Source organism: Rana temporaria, chromosome 2 (genome assembly GCF_905171775.1).
Source record: "Rana temporaria chromosome 2, aRanTem1.1, whole genome shotgun sequence".
Classification (NCBI taxonomy): Eukaryota; Metazoa; Chordata; class Amphibia; order Anura; family Ranidae; genus Rana; species Rana temporaria.
The window spans coordinates 89,972,374-89,994,849 of NC_053490.1; the positions used below are offsets into that span (position 1 = coordinate 89,972,374).

General features: G+C 42.5%; 1 protein-coding gene across 1 annotated transcript in view; it reads left to right on the forward strand.

Annotated features, from left to right (window-relative positions):
• The window catches only part of LOC120929225 (mitochondrial intermediate peptidase), a 157,184-nt gene that overhangs the window by 70,814 nt on the left and 63,894 nt on the right, over nucleotides 1-22,476 (forward strand). The window contains exons 14-16 of the mRNA XM_040340515.1: nucleotides 3,967-4,076; nucleotides 5,163-5,237; nucleotides 9,287-9,406. Of these exons, the coding sequence (XP_040196449.1) occupies nucleotides 3,967-4,076; nucleotides 5,163-5,237; nucleotides 9,287-9,406 (305 nt within the window). The remainder of the gene's footprint in view (nucleotides 1-3,966; nucleotides 4,077-5,162; nucleotides 5,238-9,286; nucleotides 9,407-22,476) is intronic.

A 22,476-nucleotide genomic window follows, 5' to 3' on the forward strand; every position in this document is an offset into this window, starting at 1 on the left:
AACCTTCATCAACAGGCCCAGCACTCCGGCCATTGGGTTTCAGCATTGGGGCAGGACAAGTGTACTGTAGAGGGGGTCAGAGTGTAGTTTAGTGTTTTTGAATTTTGAATCACTAAAGTAAAAGTAAGGTTACCATTTATGGGGTTGGATTTTAATTCCAGTTACCCATTAAGTGCCGGTTAACACTACAGCAACTTGGGATCCGACTTGTCAGACCTCAAGTTGCCCCAAATTGCTGGACTTAAGAAATTCCATTGAAGTGAATGAGAGCGGTCTTAACCGGTTCCTGACTGGTGCACGAGTATGTACGTCGACAGAAGGGCACGGCTACGCACATGGGCGTACAGGTATGTCCCCTTTAATTGGCAAGCCGTGTGGTCGTGCGATGCCGGTGTGCTCGCGACCCTGCCGTGTCCTCTGGGACCCGCAAACCCGATCGCCGTCGGTGTCCCGCGATTGGGTCACAGAGCTGGAGAACAGGGAGATGTCAGTGTAAACACAACGAATAAAAGAAAAAATAGTACTAAAGCGCTACTAAATAGTTAAATTATAGGACACCACAAAAATAACTAATAATTTGCTGCATATAATAAAGGTGAATCAAACCTAAAAAGTGAAGAAATACATATGAATAATATGCGCTAAAAATTTACTTAAATGATGAAACCGTGTACAGCAAGGAGTGTAATACTAGTCCAGGTAGGACATTACACATATATGTGAAGCACAAACAAAAAACAATTCAATTCAATAGTCCCAGTGAATGCTGTGACTATAACGTGCAACACACCCTCTATGGAGGGGAAAAAAAAAATTGTTGGTAAAGACTTGAGGTTGCTCTGTGGAATTAACCTTCTGTGATTCTGATAACTTTCACATGCACAGATGTCCGATCCTCTATGCAGCACAGATATTCCAAAACGCTTTCAATGGTAAATTAAAAAAATCTAATAATAGAAGTGTATTGCTAGGGGTTACATAAGTTTTTAAGGGCTCTTGCACAGGACCACAAGCCCATTTAGCATCCTGCCCAGTGTATTTCCTCCATCCAGGCCACTCAGATGCAGCATGCATCCTGTCATCAACATGAATGGCTGTGCGCTGCAGTACTCCTATGCTATCGTGAGTACAGCATCGGGTATTTGTAACAAATTATATTCTATTCTTTGCAGACGCTCATATGCTGTACTCATGTTTATGATAACACTGGTGTATACACGAGTACAGCAATGCACGGCCATACGTGTTAATGACCGACTGTTCATTGCATCAGGGCTGCCTGGGTGGAGGAAATACAACAGGCATTGCACTGAATAGAGTCAGACGGCCCGTGTACAAGAGTCCTTGGTGTAAAGGCGGAGGTTATCAGTTTAGTCCTCCCCCCCCCCTCCCCCCAAGGGTTAGGTTAAGTTATAAAGTACACTTTCCTTAAGATGATTATGCAGACTGCTATTGCTAACCTCACCTTTTGAGAATGTTATTTCCCTGGCTATCATGATGAAGCTTTGGCTTTGAGTTATTATTAAGTCCCTGACTTGAGTAATTAAAGACACAAGTAATTTTCATTTACTACAACCTGCTTGGTCAAAGTTTGACTAAAATATGTTAAAGCCAGAAAGCCAGGCAACTAAAAGTTTTAGAAGGGGGCCAGCTATGGCAGCCATTCTACTTTTGATGGATTAACCCAAAGCCTCATGCTGAGACATATGCTGAATATGAATGTGCTGCATCATTCTGTGTCAAGCCATCCATACTGCCCTTCTGTGGTCAGCCTCCACCCTGTGTACCTGAGAGCAAACACCCCTCCCAAGAATAAAATCGCTCTCAATGGCTCTTTACAAAGAAAATACCTTCTCCCACCTCTTCCCTATACATCATCCTGGTTCTTTGTGTAAGCCACACTGATTCACACTTTAGGTAAATTTGCCATTCAGAGATACGTTTATTCTTTAGGTCATGTGGGTTTCCTTAAACGTTTGTATGATCACAGTAGAGGGGCTGATGTACTAAAACTGGAGAGTATGAAATTTGGTGCAGGTCTGCTTAGAAACCTATCGGCTTCCAGGCTTTCCTTTTTTTGTAATAACATAAAGGGTCACTAAAGGAAACATTTTCTTTTTGCTGAAATTACTGTTTACAGGGTATAGAGACATAAAAATTAACTGATTCCTTTTAAAAATGATTAAAAATAGATAAATGCAATCATATAATGTGCCTGTAGTTTCACTTTCGGTTTTAAACTGGTTTCATGTTTCTGTGAAGTAAAGCGACCCACAGAACAAAAACAAACAAATCCAGGGCAGTGTTTTGTTTTTAAAATGAATCTGATTGGTTCTGAGGAGTTTTAGACACACAGCTTGGACCACAGTGAAAATCTGCCATGAGATTTTTCATAAGGGAGCCAGACAAGCAGGAAGTGTGGAGATCACAGCAGAATTACAGCAACTTCAAATGAATGGCTGTGCGCTGCAGTACTCCTATGCTATCGTGAGTACAGCATCGGGTATTTGTAACAAATTATATTCTATTCTTTGCAGACGCTCATATGCTGTACTCATGTTTATGATAACACTGGTGTATACACGAGTACAGCAATGCACGGCCATACGTGTTAATGACCGACTGTTCATTGCATCAGGGCTGCCTGGGTGGAGGAAATACAACAGGCATTGCACTGAATAGAGTCAGACGGCCCGTGTACAAGAGTCCTTGGTGTAAAGGCGGAGGTTGTCCAGTTTAGTGCTTCCCCTCCCCCCAAGGGTTAGGTTAAGTTATAAAGTACACTTTCCTTAAGATGATTATGCAGACTGCTATTGCTAACCTCACCTTTTGAGAATGTTATTTCCCTGGCTATCATGATGAAGCTTTGGCTTTGAGTTATTATTAAGTCCCTGACTTGAGTAATTAAAGACACAAGTAATTTTCATTTACTACAACCTGCTTGGTCAAAGTTTGACTAAAATATTTGACTTAAAGCGTACACACGACCATTTTTCACAACGTGAAAAAATAGAGCATATTCAAAATTTTTAATGGCCAATTTTCTCATCGAGAAAAATGCTCTGGAGCCTACACATGACAGTTTTTAACGACCAATTTAAAAAATGGCACTATTCTCGTCATGAAAAACGGTCGTGTGTACGCGGCTTAAGAAGGACCAAAACAGCAATTCCTTAAAGGATAACTGAACCCAAAAAACAAAATCTAATATATTGTACCTTTGATGTGGTGACTGCATACGTTCTTATTTATTTTTTTGATCGTGCCATCAGTGTCATTGTCACTGTGATCTGCACAGAATATCTTCCTACCTGGCTATCTTCTGTACACTACCAATTGCCCTACTCCCCATGTAATGCAAATGAAGAGATGTTTGGAGTCCATATCAGTAGAGCAGCCTAGGGTGACCACCATGACTCTTTCTATAAATTCTATAAATACAGTAGAGGAGAGCCACTCGTGGATGAAAGGTGTTATTTGCAGAATTACCAGGTAAAAATAAAGCAAAAGGTACATTAAAAAACGAATGCAGCCGTAACAACAAGCACTAGTAGAGAGACTTGTAAAGCGCAACACATGCAAACTGAATCGCCTCTGGGCGCTGTATCCATTTCATGGGTAAGGAACCCCTTGACCTCAGAAGAGATGGGTTTTAATCTTTCTAGTGAAGGCCAAGTGGTCTGACTCCAGTCGGATGGTGGTTGGTAGTGCATTCCACAGGCGAGGTCCCTGGACTGCAGTATACAACATATTTGGATTTAGATACTTTTAACAACCAGTAATAGGGCTGGTTCACCTCTTGAGCTGGCATTGGCTGCTTCACCTCTCATATTGTGTTTGTAAAATGTCACTGGTTCATGCTACATCGGTTGAATGCATGTGTACAGCATACAAAGTACTTTGTTTACAGAATAGTGGCTTTCTTTGTGAATTACTATAACTTTTTGTACCCCATCTGTTTTTTAGGTACCAGATGTGCTACAGATTTTGCTGAAGTACCTTCTATACTTATGGAGTTCTTTGCTAGTGATTATCGGGTGGTAAACCAGTTTGCACGACATTACCAGACTGGACAGGTAATAGACTAGGAATATTGACTGGAAAAGAAAGACGATTGTTTTACCCATAGACGGTCGAATATAATTGCCCTAACCAGCTTTAGTTGGATTAGTTGTGGTTTTCACATATAATCCTCAATGTCTCAATGAACTCCCTTCCCCGCTTTTTGGCTCTATAATAAAAACAGCTGTATTTGGATTTAAAGCAGGCCTTGGCACCCATTAATGATGTATCCTTTCATACACGTCTTTGTATTTATAAGAAAATAAAACAGAATTGTACTATTTAAAGGATATGTCTGGGAATACAAAAAAATAAATATTCATACTTGCGTCCCTGCTGCAGCTTTCCCCTGCTGACGCTAAGCCTGAGAACTGATTGATGAGCGATCACATGACCGCGGATCGCTCAGTTCTCGGTCTTCCTGGATCAGAGAGCTGTGACTGTCAGTCACTGGCTCTCTGCTCTACCCCTCCAGCACTCACTGGAGCATTGGGCTAGGGAGGGGGCTGGAGCAGCTGGCTCAATCTTTCAGCGGTGCGCAGCTCTGTAACATCAGCCGACTGTGAGCTTTAAAAAAAAATGTAAATGCTAAAAATGTTCACCCTATTTTGGTAGTGTCCCTCCTACCCCCATTACTCGCTGCACCAGGCATAGGGCCATTTTGTACCTGCTAGTTCGATTTCTAGTGTATTTTTTTTTATGGAACCGTTGTGGTAAATTCAGCTGTTTACTTTAGGAAGTTTGTGTCTGGCAAATCAGTTATGTTAGTTGAGTACTTACAAAAAGTAAAGCCACTCTGAAGACTTCTTCAATCATGATTTTGCAGCTCCCAAGTGCTCTCACCTCTTGGGTCTGTTTTTCCCTTAGACTATTTAGCAAAGTCTTGGAGCCACTCACTGTAATACCAGATTTTGCCAGCAGGGTACTATGCATGTAATATGAGTTATGCGAGCTACCAGTCCCCATAAATCACAGTTTGGAAAGTTTAAATTGCTTAGTGGTAGTTGTCTGGTTGTAATTGAAGATTCATTTGTACATTCTTGGATTTGCAACTTTACCTTTTTATTAAAGTAGTCATATTTTTTTTTATTATGTTGTAGCCATTATCCAAACCAATGGTATCTCGTCTATGTGAATCTAAAAAGGTTGGTGCCGCTTCGGACATGCAGCTTCAGGTATGGATAATCAGTTAATTTAACCTTTTAAAACCAGTGAACATTTCACACTGTAGTTAAAGCTGACCATAGAGGAACTGCAGCTACCTATCCATCCTGTAACAAAAAATGAATCGCTGGATTCCAGGACAGGTAAGTGTCCTAATACAGTCAGGTCCATAAATATTGGGACATGGACACAATTCTAATCTTTTTGGCTCTATACACCACCACAATGGATTTGAAATAAAACAAAAAAGATGTGCTTTAACTGCAGACTTTCAGCTTTAATTTGACGGTATTTACATCCAAATCAGGTGAACAGTGTAAGAATTACAACAGGGACCAAAAGTAATGAGACCGATTTAACAATCATAATTCAAACTTTCACTTTTTAATACCGTATTTTCCGGCGTATAAGACGACTTTCTGGATGCAAAAAAATGCTTTCAAAGTCGGGGGTCGTCTTATACGCCGGGTACGGTCTCCGTGCTGCGAGAGTGTCAATGATTTAAAAGACGCTCCTTCTCCTCAGTGTGTTCTGTGATAGGTGGAAAACAAATCTTCCCAGGAGCGCCTCTGTTCTGTGTTCCTCCTATCACAGATGCCTTCTCATCCTCGGACGAGATGAGAAGACGTCCGTGATAGGCGGAACTCAGAACAGAAGCGCTGCTGGGGAAATGTTGTGTTCCGTCTAACACAGGACAGTCTGAGGAGAAGGCGCGTCTTTTAAATCATTGACGCTCGCAGCACGGAGACTGTCACCGCACCGCACCGCCTGAAGTCTATCCAGAAAAAAAGTGAGTGATGGCACAGAGAGGGGGCAAGTGATGGCACAGAGAGGGGGCAAGTGATGGCACAGAGAGGGGGCAAGTGATGGCACAGAGAGGGGGCAAGTGATGGCACAGAGAGGGGGCAAGTGATGGCACAGTGGGGGCATGTAATGTAATGGCACAGTGAGATTTGAAAAAGCCTGTTTCTGTCAGCGGTTCTGGCTACCCCTCAGCTTCCAGAAAGACTAGTAAGAAGGGGGTAGTCTTATACAGTGAGTATATCCCAAAACCAAAATTTTTCCTGGAAAATTAGGGGGTCGTCTTATACGCCCAGTCGTCTTATACGCCGGAAAATACGGTACTTGGTTGCAAATCCTTTGCAGTCAATTACAGCCTGAAGTCTGAATGCATAGACATCACCAGACGCTGGGTTTCATCCCTGGTGATGCTCTGCCGGGCCTCTACTGCAACTGTCTTCAGTTCCTGCTTGTTCTTGGGGCATTTTCAGGTCAGGTGATTGACTTGGCCATTGCATAACAATCCACTTCTTTCCCTTAAAAATCTCTTTGGTTGCTTTCGCAGTATGCTTCCAGTCATTGTCCATCTGCACTGTGAAGCACTGTCCAATGAGTTCTGAAGCATTTGGCTGAATATGAGCAGATAATATTGCCCGAAACACTTCAGAATTCATCCTGCTGCTTTTGTCAGCAGTCAGATCATCAATAAATACAAGAGAACCAGTTCTATTGGCAGCCATACATGCCCACACCATGTTCCTTTCCTTCTCCATACTCTTCTCTTCCCATCACTCTGGTACAAGTTGATCTTGGCCTCATCTTTCCATAGGATGTTGTTCCAGAACTGTGAAGTTTTTTTTTTTAGATGTTTGGCAAACTCTAATCTGTCCTTCCTGTTTTTGAGGCTCGCCAATGGTTTACATCTTGTGGTGAACCCTCTGTATTCACTCTGGTGAAGCCTTCTCTTGATTGTTGACTTTGACACACATACACCTACCTCCTGGAGAGTGTTCTTGATCTGGCCAACTGTTTTGAAGGGTGTTTTCTTCACCAGGGAAAGAATTCTTAGTTCATCCACCACCGTTTTTATTTCTTGGTCTTCCGGGTCTTTTGGTGTTGCTGAGCTCACCGGTGCGTTCTTTCTTTTTAAGGATGTTCCAAACCGTTGATTTGGCCACACCTAATGTTTTTGCTATCTCCCTGATGAGTTTGTGTTGTTTTTTTCAGCCTAATGATGGCTTGCTTCACTGATAGTGACAGCTCTTTGTATCTCATATTGAGAGTTGACAGCAACATATTCCAAATGCAAGTAGCACACTTGAAATTAATGCTGGATCTTTTATCTGCTCCTTGTAAATGGGATAATGAGGGAATAACACACACCTGGCCATGGAACAACTGAGCAGCCAATTGTCCCATTAATTTTGGTCCCTTAAAAAGTGGGAGGCACATATACAAACTGTTGTAATTTCTACACCGTTCACCTGATTTGGATGTAAACACCCTCAAATTAAAGCTGAAAGTCTGAAGTTAAAGCACATCTTGTTTCATTTCAAATCCATTGTGGTGCTGTATCGAGCCAAAAAGATTAGAATTGTGTCGATGTCCCAATATTTATGGACCTGACCGTATTAAGTAAGCAGCTGCAGTATGTAATAGGCTGTTAAAAGTATGTTTGTTTTTTGTTTCTTTTTGGCTAGTCCTACTTACCTAGGTGGATGCAGCATCCCCTGCCGCCTCTTCACTGAGAGTCAAGCCACCGAACATCGCCAATGGCTCAGTTCTCTCACCTTTCCGAGCAGAGAGATGTTGCCTGTCAGTCAGCTTCTCTCCTGCTCAGCACCTCCAGGCTCATTGGAGCGCTGAGCACTGTGGAGGGGCGGAGAGCGAACATCTTGCTGAGATGGCCATCAGTCCAGGCAACTGGTGGATCCAGACTTCCTAAATCGGGATGACATGGTGCCTGGACTGATTCCAGTGACGCCAGCGGAGAGCGGATTTTAGACCGCTCTCAGCGGAGAATGGGTCACAGGAGTGCAAAACTAATTGCACTCCTGTGAAACGTAGGAAAAGCCCAACCTAAAAGGCTCAGGGTCAGCTTCTCCCCGTAAGGTTTATTCTTTATTTTTGCCCCATTGGGAAGGTTTACCTTTGCTTCCTGTCTCATAGCCAAAACAGGAAGTGAGAGGAAATCCCTACACATACAATGGATTTCTTAGGGACCACCAGGTCATCAGAACTAGTGTCCCCATTGTAAAATGTACCCTCTATTACTTTTTTGTGGACAACCCAAATATTGGAATTTTCTTTTACTTTCACTTTCGATGGTAATAGTAAACAGGACAAATGGAGAGGGTGACTCTCCTTAACAGGGGCACAGACATTCATAATAACTGAGGCGTTCTAATTCCTCTCCATCTAAAACTAAAATAAAAGATTTGCCTTTAGTTATACTTTAAGCTGACCATACACAGCTCAAACTTGGTCAAGTCAAATGTAGGTGGCCCTTTTGGCTCTACCTGACTTCACAAAAGTTGATGGAAAAATAGGAGCAAAGTGAAATATTCACACCTGAACAGTGACTTCAACCCATTAGATGCAATAATTGTTCAGATTTTCATCATAGCTGGGAAATAACATTTTCTCTATTTTAGCGTGTATGTGTATGGCTTGCTTTAAACTATTCTGTTGTCATTCAGCTCTGAATGAACGGTAGAATCGGTGAAAAAAAACAGGGCTGCTCTCATGTACGTGTATTTATCATTTTATTGTTATAATTTTTTTCTAGTTACTGTGAGATTTGGAGCTAAATTTGGTAAGATCTACGGTACTATATGTACTCTTCTTGCTGGAGAGAAAGCTGTACCTAGTGAGGCCGCAGTGCAAGGATTTCCCTGCTCCTACTTCATTTATTCTGTAGATTATTGCTCCAACTGCCCTTCTGCTGCTTGAATATTGATCCACCAATCATCAGGGAGGTAGATCTCATATAATGAAACCAAGTCCTACTCCTCTACCCCTCCAAGATGGCCACATTCTTTGACAAGACACAGTGTGATATGTTGGTACAAGTCAGTAATGGGGGGGGGAGCAGAAGCAGGAAGCCGACAGACCATACCAATCATTAGTGTTTTACCCTTCACTTGCTTATGCAGTATAGGTCCTCTTTAGAGTCATAATAGTGGATGGTCCACACAGTAATGTTCACACAGTGGGAAGGTTGTGAAAAATTTACTAAAATACGGGAAGCAGTTCTTTTAAAGTAAATTTTCTTCTCTAGGTTTTTTATTCCATGTTGGATCAAATGTATCACGGAGAGCACCCCCTGAAAAGCTCAACAACAGACATTTTAGGGGAAACCCAGGAAAAGTTCTATGGATTACCATATATACCTCATACAGTAAGTACATTGTTGTGCAAATAAATGTTCCTATTGCGCCTTCCTTCAGTATTGAATCCTTCACATCATGTGTCTGCTCTGATTCCTACAATCTTTTCTGTTTAACAAGTCATAGCTAACATTAAAATAGAACTGTTATTACTAAAGAGGGGAATTTGATTGGATGCCCTGTGTCGCTGCATTCAGCATTGATTGGCAGCTGTTACTCTGGCCAAATTTGGTGTCTTGTATATCTCCTTGCCTTGATTATTCTGTGCTGCACTGCGTAGCAGAGGGTAGTCCAGGCAGGATCTATAGTAGTGGATGTATGATGGTTGCATTCACTGACAGATACGGTCATCATATGACCAGCCATCTTCGTACTATGCATGGGACTGGATTTTTTTGCAGATGAAACAACTTTCTGATTCAGTAATCTACTCTGAGATAAAATGGAAGGCTTGATCATTGGAGAGTTCATTGGCATGTGTGTGCAGCTCATAACGGGACAATTTGCTGTCCCTTGTAGGATACAGGTACTGACATTTGCTTGGACCTCGTATATCTGTCAGACTCAGCAAGGGTAAACCTGTTAAAATTTAGGCAAGTAGGATTTTCTTCGTTATAAAAATGATTGAGATTAGAATTTCCATGCTTATGGTAGGCCATTATTTTCAATCAATGTTGACGTCCAATTCCCCAACAAAGGCCACCAAGGGGGCTTCTTTTGCTGCTTTGCTCCTGTTGCCTAACATTTGGATACCTTAGAAAATGCTGCCCTCTGGGTCAAACTGTAAAATAAAATAACAATCCTTAATATGGATTGTATGAATTTTTTGCTTGGCTATTATTATAGTTTGTGCTACTTTTACAAAATGATTTCTGTTTGTTTTTACTCCCTTTAAATCCATTCTGCTGATTCCTTTTAGGCAAGCTTTCGTACAATCAGATTGTAGCATGTATGTATGTAAGCAAGTCACTGGGATTTGTAGGATGAAGTAAGAAGTGGGCGAGGGGGGGCTCTACTTGCAGTCTCCGTAGACTTTGCTGCTATCTCTCTGTGGCGCAACATCTGTTAGAAACTAGGAAATCAGACGTCTATTCTTTCTAACCACCTGAAATGATGAGTAATGTAGGAAACACACAGCCAAGTCTGTCAGGTAACCACTTGTATGTCTGAAGTGTCATCTGTAGTAGTTGTCATTTAGAAGAAATTCACTGATGGACAGATCAATTGGGCAAAATATGCAGAAAAAGACCAGTGAGCTTGTCAAATACAGTAGGTTTGTCACTGGTTATTTTAATCTTGCACTTTTCTGTGAATTGGATGCTGAAGCTGTGCAAATTAACAGTGGTCATCATAGCAAGTGTACTAATGTTGGCTAAAGGATTTTTTTTTCCTGCATTGACCCATCTCTGCAATAGTAAACAAAAATAGGTTTGCTAACTAGAGGTGCACCGAAATTTCGGCTGCCGAAAATTCTCAGCCGAAAACTTTTTTTTTTTTCTTTCATTTGACCGAATAAAAAAAAACAGCCGATACCAAAAGGGGGAGTGGTCCACCCTGGCTGCCCCCCTACCTCCTCTTCTCCTTGCGGCGATCTCCGTGTTTCATGGACCTGAATTGCCCAGCTGTAGTAAGTGTCCCGCCACCTGTGATGGATGGCAAACTGATCCAGTGGTGGGAAATGTAATCAGCGTGACGTGATTACAGGAGGCGGGACATTGTTACTGCGGCCCGGGCAATTCAAATCCAGCTCCGTGACACACGGAGATCGCCACGGATGCTGGCCCTGGTAAAGCTGAATATGACTGGCACTGGCGGGCTGCTGGAGCTGCATATGATGGGCGCTGGTGGGGCTGCATATGATGGGCGCTGGTGGGGCTGCATATGATGGGCGCTGGTGGGGCTGCATATGATGGGCGCTGGTGGGGCTGCATATGTATATGTATGCCCTCTTAGTAATGGGCTTAAAGGGGTTGTAAAGGTTTGTTTTTAACCACTTGCTTACTGGGCACATATACCCCCCTCCTGCCCAGGCGAAATTTCAGCTTCTGGCACTGCGTCGCTTTAACTGACAATTGCGCGACGTGGCTCCCAAACAAAATTGATGTCCTTTTTTCCCACAAATAGAGCTTTCTTTTGGTGGTATTTGATCACCTCTGCGGTTTTTATTTTTTGTGCTATAAACAAAAAAAGAGCGACAATTTTGAAAAAAAAAACACAATTTTTTGCTATAATAAATATCCCATTTTTTTTTAGAAAATATAATTTTTTTCTCTGTTTAGGCCGATATTTTTGGTAAAAAAAAAAAAAAAACGCAATAAGCGACTGGTTTGCACAAAAGTTATAGCGCATACAAAATAGGGGACAGAATTATTATTCTTTTTTTTTTTACCAGTAATGGCATGGGACTGCGACATTATGGCGGACACATCGGACACTTTTAACATATTTTTGGGACCATTCACATTTATGCAGCGATCAGTGCTATAAATATGCACTAATTACTGTATAAATGTGACTGGCAGGGAAGGGGTTAACACTAGGGGGCGAGGAAGGGGTTAAATGTGTACCCTGCATAGTGTTTCTAACTGTGGGGGGAGGATACTGACTGGGGGAGGTGACCGATCTGTGTCCCCATGTACAAAAGACACAGCATTGGTCTCCTCTCCCTGACAGGACGTGGATCTGTGTGTTTACACACACAGATCCACGTCCTTGTCTGTGTAACCGCCGATCGTGGGTGCCTGGCGGACATCGCGGCCGCCAGGCACGTGCATCGGCATCTCAGTGGCCGGAGGAGCCGAGGATGTCTATAGACGTCCTCCCGGCAATTGAGAGCCACCTTGTGGCCGTCTTTTAACAATAGGCAGGATGCTTAAGCTAGTGCATTGTTGATTCACTTACCTTTTTCCTTCGATTTCTTCCCTTCTAAATGTTTTTTTTTCTTTGTCTGAATTTCTCACTTCCTGTTTCTCCTCCTTAAAGCGGGGGTTCACCCTGTTAATAAAAAAAAACATTTTTTTTTTTTTTATTCCATTACTTTCGGCATCGTAGCGCGAGCTACGGTATGCCGGTCCTAAATTTTTAATCCCCGTACTCACCGTGCTATCGTTGATTGAAGAATCCGGGGAATGGGCGTTCCTATGGTGAGAGAAGGTGATTGACGGCCGGCCCTGGCACGTCACGCTTCTCCGGAAATAGCCGAAATAGGCTTGGCTATTCACGGCGCCTGCGCATAGCCTGTGCGCTGGCGCTGTGAATAGCCGAGACCTACTCCGGCTGTCTTCGGGGAGCGTGACGTGCCAGAGCCGGCCGTCAATCATCCTCCCTCTCCATAGGCACGCCCATTCCCCGCGGGAGTCGGATTCTTCAATCAACAATAGCACAGTGAGTACGGGGATTAAAAATTTAAGACCGGCATACCGTAGCTCGCGCTACGATGCCGAAAGTAATGGAATAATGGGGTGAAGGAGGGTGAACTACCGCTTTAAGCTTACCCCCATCATCTGAGCCGTTCTGGCTGGGGGTTAGTCAACCAGAACAGCTTACTGAGGAGGGACAGGAAGTGAGAAATTCAGACAAAGAAAAAAAACATTTAGAAGGGAAATCGAAGGAAAAGGTAAGTGAACCAACAATGCACTAACTTAAAGGAAGCTATTTAGAAAATAAAAAACTAACCTTTACCACCCCTTTAACAACACGTGGCTTTTTGTGAACTAAATGTCAGCCCTGCCCAGTTTCTTGTGGCTGAAGAACTCGGCCACTCCCAATTTCTTCATCTCCAAAACGGGCACTAACTGACTTGTAGGCCTAAAAAACTAGGAGGGGCTAAATGGTCTCTTTGAAATAAAACAGACAGAGAGCACAGGCTAGAATTTCTAGCAAGATCAACAGGGTTTTTTTTTTTTTTTTTCAATTATAATACAAACAAAGCATGGCGTGAAAACAATATAGTTGGTCGTATTTCCCCACCCAGGACCAATAGGTGTCGTCATACAGATCCTAATAGAAATCAATGTCTGTATATTGGAAATACACTGGTGAACACACATGCATAGTGGCCCCAACCACTTTAATTTTTCATTATATCCTATTAGTATTCTAATATGATGGGTAGCAAAGGAAGAGATACAGTTGTGGGTGAGACTTGGCTTGAACTTTATAGGAAAAGTTAATATTGCATAGGATTCAAGTTGCATATACCCATGGTTTTGACACGTGGATTGCACTGAAGGTTTTCTCCACTCATTCATTTTTTTTAATGGTCTACTCAGTTTGAATTTTCTAGGTTTGTGACATCAGTTACCTGAATGTAGGCTCTTTTATTTTTTGTTATCCAGGCTCCTTTTCTAAGTTGTGGAGATGTATTAGGCCGCTTACAAAAAGGGTTGGCACGCGTGCCCCTAACGCAGGTGGTCAGACACTGTAGCTGGCTACTGTGCTTTTCACCTATCACAGCCCCCTTTCCCATTAGACAAGCAGGCCTACTGGTTCTTGGTTAACCCAAAGACTTCTACAAAATGGCTAGCACATCGGGGCAGGCGCCAACTGAGCAGAGCAAACCGGTATTTGTAGTTGGCAGACAGGCAGAGCTCAGAGAATAGTCGATATCCAATCTGAGATCATACACAGGGAAATCCAAAATGGCAGAGTAGTGCAGACAAACCGGCAGCTTGATCGGGTATTACACACATTATCACAATCATGAGACTGCAGGCTTGGCTGGCCTAAATCAGGTTTGGTGTCCACCCAGACACTGGCTACAATCAATGACCTTGGAGGTGGACAATCCGACAAGGAGAATGCCAAAGCCAGGATGCTGGAACCAGCAGCTATAACAGAGCAGGGACTCACAGGCTACTGACAAGGGCGAAAAATAAGGAGCATGTCATCAGTGTGTTTATGCTCCTTAATAGACCTGCAACCCTATTGCCTATGGTAATGTGTTACTAATTCGGCAGCAAGGGGAGCCCAGGGCAACAATTTCAACAGCAAGGTATTTTAGCTCTAATTTATATGCAGTAAGAGCCGACATCCAGCCAAAAATAAGAGGGTACAAATGAATATCCCATCAAAAGATAAAAAAAAAAAACAGCTTTTATTGCAGTTTTAAATCTCACTCTGATAGCCAGCAATCATTCAAACCACTTCTGCCGATCCCAGACTCTCCTTTATGTGTCTCGAACAGTGAAAGCAGAGAACTGAGCGGGGGGGGGGGGGCTTGCAGGGAGGGCTAAGCAGGGGCAGCAATCTAAGCCTAGGTCTCTGCCTGAAATTTCACCCCTACAGAGGAGTATGAATCTGCCCCCCCCCCCCCCCCAAGCTGCCTCAAGCCTCTTGGAATGTGAGGGAATTAAAATCTGTAGAGGAAGCGCAGTTTATGCATTTCCTCCGACCACTCTAATACCAAAAGTGAGCCAAAAAATCAGGGAAGAAAGGGCAGCAGTGATATTCATGCTATCCCACTGGCCACAGAGAGCATGGTCTAGTCACTTGAAGAATCTTTCTCCAGCCACACCTGATACTGCCAGTCCAGCCGGACCTCCTATCACAAGGGCCAGTCAACCACCCAAATCGCAAACTCATGAATCTTTCAGCTTGGTTACTGGGAGGGTGAGGCTGCAAAGGAAAGGAATGTCGGATAGAGTGATCGCCACCATTCTAGCCAGCAGAAAACCTGTAACTAGAGTCATTTATGAGAACGTGAGAATGAAGTTTGTGTCCTGGTACGGGAACAAACAGGATTCCGACAGGGAAATCATCCCAGCGATTCTGGATTTTCTGCAGGAGCAGACAAGAACATCTCGCAGAGCACGCTGAAGGTACAAGTGACAGCACACTCCTCCTTTTTGGACACCAGATTAGCAGAGGAACCGCTCACAAAGAGATTCCTGATCTTGTTAAATATAGTCAGACGGTGCTCAGAGGATTTCCCTCTTCCCCATAGAACCACTGGAGGACTGCTCAGATAAAAATCTTACACTAAAAACCGTGCTCTTGGTGGCCCTAGCATCGGCCAGGGGAGTGAGTGAAATTCAAGCTTTTTTTTTTTTTTTTTCCTTTTTTTCTTTTTTTTTTTTTACATGACGAAGCCCTACTGCCTGATCCAGACAGATAAAGTAGTACTGTCGCCAAACCCAGATTTTTCTACCAAACGTCTCTTCAACCTCCCACAGGATGCAGAATGTGGTTATGCCATCTCTTCCTAAGTCAATGGACAGCAAGAAAATAGACACCTACAACAAGCTAGACATAAGAAAAATATTCATAGCTTATCTCGAGGGAACGAAAGACAGGAAAAGAACTACCAGGTTATTTGTCCTCCATGCAGGAGTCAATAAGGTGAAGCAGGCATTGAGAAACGCGATAGCCCGTCTGTATGGCAAGCTTTATGCACCTGCCCATCGGGCACTAAACCTTGCCCCCCCCCTTCCAAGTGGGGTCATCGACCAGCTGTCCAGTCAGGACCAGACATTGGTCGCAAGTTGCACCAGGCCTTATCCCCACCCCAGTAAGTATTGCTTGATACATCCTCTGGGATGCTGCCCTGGAAGACGATTGGAGAAGTCAGAGTTAGGTACCTGGTAAACTTTTCTAAGAAGCCTTCCAGGGCAGCACTAGTTCCCACCCAAAGCGATAGTACCAAGTATTGTGGGGTGTCGACACATTGGCTTACTTTGAGTTCCTTTTGGTGCTTTTAATACTACACACCGGTAAGACTAACAAATTTATAATGGTGGACTAATGTGTTTCCTGTTGCATGAAGGAGGAGCCTATCTCTCGGATGCTGCCCTGGAGACTTCTTAGAAAAGGAGTTACTAGTTACCCAACTGTTTTTGTTCTTAAAAAAAAAAAAAAAAATTTAAGGGACAGTGTGAAAAAAATAAAGCACCCCCATCCCTCAACACCCGAGGGCAGAAGCAAACGCATATTGTAAATGGGTGTGAGAGCAATGATTCTAGCACTAGACCACCTGTAACTCCTAAAAAGGTAACCTGTAAAGGCATTTAAAACTTTGCCTATGGAGGTTTTTAAGTTTGTCACCATTTCACAAGCGTGTACAATTTGAAAGCGTGACATGTTGTTTGGTATCTTTCATAAAATATAAAAAATATAAATTGTGCGTTTTTTGTTTGTGTGTTAATGTTTTTTCATAAAAAAAAAAAATCTTCAAAAACCACTGCACAAAATAGCGTGCGACATAAAAAATTGCAACGATTGCCATTTTTTTCTTTATGGTCTTTGCTAAAAAATATGTTTGGTGGTTCTAAGTAATTTTCTAGAAAAAATACTGATTTAAATCTGTAAACAAGGCCTGGTCTTCAAGTGGTTAAAGGGGAGGATTGTTTGGGGTGGGGATTGCTCAGTATAGGTCCACTTTAAACTCCATCTTCTGTACATACATTGTATTGTATATGGAAGCTATTATATTTATTTTTCTGGAGTGCACCATTCCAAAATACATTATCCTACTAGTTTGCTTTTCTCCACAGTCTCTATTTGTTATGATATGTTGATCTCTTTGTAACAAGCCTGATTAACCGCTTGGGTTTGGTAGGTCTCTCGAGAAAGTCACAATAGTAGTAAGCCACAAATAACTGCCCAACCACCTGGCTTATGTCTGGAACCACGTAAGTGGTTAATTGGATGTTAAATTCCGATCCTCTTCCCCCTGAGTAAATAGGTTCTAAATATTTACCTTTCCTGCCATCCTATATGTATTGATGACAGTTTTGCACAAACAGTGAAGTGTCGCAAGCTAGACCTTTTAATCTTTTGTTATATTCCACAAGCACAATGAAAACAGTCTCTCAGCTGGTTTATTTTAGTCTTCCAAATCAAACACATTTCTAGCTGCAGACAAATTATTTGGCAGTAGGGCCCTGGCGTTTGTACTTTTTTTTTTTTCTCCCCAAATCTGCTGAACTCCGTAACCAAGTTTAAAAGCTGAAACCTAAAAGAGAATATCTATCTGAAATATTCTTTCCAGTTTTGGATAGAGAGGGAAGACTTTGAATTCTCTTGGGTTTCTATTGTTGCCTCTATTACCTGCAGGGAGATTTATCACCACTTTCTGCTCTGGTGACACAACCGGAATTGAGGAGCAATCTCTCCTGTTAGAATGCATATAACAAAAACCTGAAATGTATGTATGTATGTATGTATGTATGTATATGTGTATATATATATATATATATATATATATTTATTTTGTGTGTGTGTGTGTAGAACTGCCCCCGAACGAGCTGCTGGTTTGATTTGGGTGGCACGTTACCTCTGTCTTCTCGCCGTCTAGGGTACTGGATGAGAGCTGTAATAAAGTCAATGTCCACACGACAGGTATCTCTTCTGTGCTTTTTATTACCCAGCTGGGTAAAAACGATAAAAGTAGGAGTAGGTGAAGGATAGAAGAAGTAGAAATGGCGGATTCAGGGTTAATTGGTGCGGAAGCAGTCCTGCTTTCAATGGTAACCTTCTTCACCACTCTAGCCAGAGTGGGTATAGTGAACCTGGATAGGCCTCTCTCACCGGCCTAGAAGCCGGGGTGTCACTCGGAAACTTCAGGTTAAAGTCTCTGCCACAGACCCTCCTAAAGGTGGAGACAATCTTGGTCCAGAATCCTTCTCAACAGGATTCAGCACCCGGATCTCCTTCAAACAGCTTTAGTTGCATCAGGTATTGATAGGCGACCATCGTCCAGCCTCTTAGGTGCAAAGTGTCCTTTGATGAGCAGATGGGCCTCTCCTGCGACTAGGGTTGCCACCTCATCCCTTTAAAACAGAACACATGTGAATTACACAGGTTCTGAGGCTAATTTAATGCAGGTAAGGCACCAAATGAGTCTAATTACCACCTTAATTAGCCACAGAACCTGTGTAATTCATATGTGTTCTGTTTTAAAGGGATGAGGTGGCAAACCTACCTGCGACACCAGCCTCGTGCTCGGTCTCCCCCAGACAGGTTCTCCATCGAGCGGCTTCCTCCACTTTGGACGGACAGCACAGGATCACTTGTAAATTTGTAGACTCAGTCTGCTTACTGAGCCTACAAGGTAGATTAAATGCCCCGGACCAACATGCTACCGGAGCCAGGAACAAAGCAACACTCACTCTCTCTCACACACACACACACACACACCCCGGCCAGGAGGGCCACACACAGGGTGGTGGGATGACTGCCCAGGTAGAAGGCACATGGCGGCGACGACCACACCCAATGGTGTCTGCACCTTAAATACCCCTCCCCAGCATGCACAGTGAGGCGATCAACCCTCCTGATTGGCTGCCGAGGAGAAGTATCCACAGACCCTGATTCCACTGCCGCCACCTACCGTCTTAGGGTGACTGAAGTCCCCAGACAGCAGCATAGGCGCCCAGTACAGCCAGGGCTGGAACAGAGGCCTTAAATTTTGCCAAATTAACCTGGTCAGAGTCAACTAACTCACTGACTCCCCTCTAAATTTACAATGGCACCTGCTACAAAAGTAGCCAGGCGCTACATATATATAATGTGTGATTCTGCACTTCTGCCAAGGGGGCGTGCAGCTTCTGCTGTGATTTCTCACAGCAGAAGCTGAACTGTGGTTGCCGGGCACCGGATGTCAGCCGGCACAGCCGATCGTCGAGCAGGGACACAGAATAGAGCTCTGCCTATGTAAACCAGGTAGATCTGTCTTGATTGGGGAAGGGATGCATGTTGTGTCCCTGCAAATCAGGGAATAGAATCCATCACTTCCCTGAGCAAAATCAGCACGCATAGTACAGTAAAATACAGGCTAGGCACACAGGTAACCCTTAGGCCCTTGATGGTTAACCACTTCCCAGCCAGTGTCTTTAGTACAGTAACAGTGCTCGTTCACGGCGCGGGACTTTCGAGGGGTCAGGTAAGTAATCGGGGGGGCCGCTAATACTCAAAAAAAATGTTCACCTTAATGCATAGAATGCATTTAAGGTGAAAAAACATTTACCTTTAACCACTTTCCCACCGGACCATTTGTCAGCCTTAAGACCAGAGGTGTTTTTACAATTTTCCACTGCGCTGCTTTAACTGGTAATTGCGCGGCCATACAATGTTGTACCCAAACAAAATTTGCGTCCTTTTTTTCCCACAAATAGAGCTTTCTTTTGATGGTATTTGATTGCCTCTGCGATTTTTAATGTTTGCGATATAAACGGAAAAAGAGCGAAAATTTTGAGAAAAAATGATATTTTCTACTTTTTGTTATAAGAAAAATCGAACAAACTCAATTTTAGTCATACATTTTGGCCAAAATGTATTCAGCCACATGTCTTTAGTAAAAAAAATGCCAATAAGCGTATATTTATTGGTTTGCGCAAAAGTTATAGCATCTACAAACTAGGGTACATTTTCTGGAATTTACACAGCTTTTATTTTATGACTGCCTATCTCAATTCTTGAGGTGCTAAAATAGCAGGGAAGTACAAAACCCCCCCAAATGACCCCATTTTGGAAAGTAGACACCCCAAGGAACCTGCTGAAAGGCATGTTGAGTCCATTGAATTTTTTTTTTTTTTTGTAACAAGTGATTGAATAATGACAAAAAAAATAAAAGAAATTACAAAAAGTTGTCACTAAATGATATATTGCTCACACATGCCATAGTTATATGTGGAATTGCACCCCAAAATACATTCTCCTGCTTCTCCTGAGTACGGGGATACCACATGTGTGAGACTTTTTGGGAGCCCAACCACGTACGGGGCCCCGAAAATCAAGCACCGCCTTCAGGATTTCTAAGGGCGCAAATTTTTGATTTCACTTCTCACTACCTAAGACAGTTTTGAAGGCCATAAAATGCCCAAATAGCACAAAATCCCCCCAAATGACCCCATTTTGGAAAGTAGACACCCCAAGGAATCTGCTGAGGGGCATATTGAGCCCACTGAATATTTTTTTTTTTTGTACCAAGTGATTGAATAATGACAAAAAAAAAAAGAAAAAAGAAATTACAAAAAGTTGTAACTAAATGATATATTGCTCACACATGCCATGGTTATATGTGGAATTGCACCCCAAAATACATTCTGCTGCTTCTCCTGAGTACGGGGATACCACATGTGTGGGACTTTTTGCGAGTCTAGCCGCGTACGGGACCCCGAAAACCAAGCATCGCCTTCAGGATTTCTAAGGGCATACATTTTTGATTTCACTCCTCACTACCGATCACTACCTATCACAGTATTGAAGGCCATAAAAGGCCAAGATGGCACACAACCCCCCCAAATGACCCCATTTTGGAAAGTAGACACCCCAAGCTATTTTCTGAGAGGCATTTTGAGTTCATGGAATATTTTATATCTTGCCACCAGTTGCTGGAATATGACAAACTTTTTTTTTTTTTTTTGCACAAAGTTGTCACTAAATGATATATTGCTCACACATGCCATGGTTATATGTGGAATTGCACCCCAAAATACATTCTGCTGCTTCTCCTGAGTACGGGGATACCACATGTGTGGGACTTTTCGGGAGCCTAGCCGCGTACGGGGCCCCGAAAACCAAGCACCGCCTTCAGGATTTCTAAGGGCGCAAATTTTTGATTTCACTCCTCGCTGCCTATCACAGTTTCGGAGGCCATGGAATTCCCAGATGGCACACAACCCCCCCAAATGACCCCATTTTGGAAAGTAGACACCCCAAGCTATTTGCTGAGAGGCATGGTGAGTATTTTACAGCGCTCATTTATTTTTGAAAATGAAGAAAGATATATATATTTTTTTTTTTTTTCTTTTTTCAATTTTCAAATCTTTGTGACAAAAAGCAAGATCTGCAAAATACTCAACATACCTCTCAGCAAATAGCTTGGGGTGTCTACTTTCCAAAATGGGGTCATTTGGGGGGGTTTTGTGCCATCTGGGCATTCCATGGCCTCCGAAACTGTGATAGGTAGTGAGGAGTGAAATCAAAAATTTACACCCTTAGAAAGCCTGAAGGTGGTGATTGGTTTTTGGGGTCCCGTACGCGGCTAGGCTCCCAAAAAGTCTCACACATGTGGTATCCCTGTACTCAGGAGAAGCAGCAGAATGTATTTTGGGGTGTAATTCCACATATGCCCATGGCATGTTTGAGCAATATATCATTTAGTGACAACTTTGTGCAAAAAAAATAAAATAAAATAATAATAATTCTCTTTCCTACAACTTGTGTCAAAATATAAAATATTCCATGGACTCGAGATGCCTCTCAGCAAATAGCTTGGGGTGTCTACTTTCCAAAATGGGGTCATTTGGGGGGGTTTTGAACTGTCCTGGCATTTTATGAACAACATTTAGAAGCTTATGTCACACATTACCCACTCTTCTAACCACTTGAAGAAAAAGCCCTTTCTGACACTGTTTGTTTACATAAAAACATATTATTTTTTTGCAAGAAAGTTAAGTTGAACCCCCAAACATTATATATTATTTTAAAGCAAAGGCCCTACAGATTAAAATGGTGGGTGTTGCATTTTTTTTTACGTCGCAGTATTTGCGCAGCGATTTTTCAAATGCATTTTTTTGGGCAAAAATACATATTTTTTTATTTTAATGCACTAAAACACACTATATTGCCCAAATGTTTGATGAAATAAAAAAGATGATCTTAGGCCGAGTACATAGATACCAAACACGACATGCTTTAAAATTGCGCACAAATGCGCAGTGGCGACAAACTACATACATTTTTAAAAGCCTTTAAAAGCCTCTACGGGTTACCACATTAGATTTACAGAGGAGGTCTACTGCTAAAATTACTGCCCTCGATCTGACCTTCGCGGTGATACCTCACATGCATGATACAATTGCTGTTTACATATGACGCCAAACCGACGCTTGCATTCGCCTTTGCGCAAGAGCAGGGGGGGACAGGGGTGCTTTTTTTTTATTTATTTTTTTTATTATTATTTAATTTGCTTTTTTAATTTTATTTTAAACTGTTCCTTACTTTTTTTTATTATTTTTATAATTTTTATTGCCATCTTAGGGCATGTAAATATCCCCTATGATAGCAATAGTTAGTGACAGGTACTCTTTTTTGAAAAAATTGGGGTCTATTAGACCCTAGATCTTTCCTCTGCCCTTAA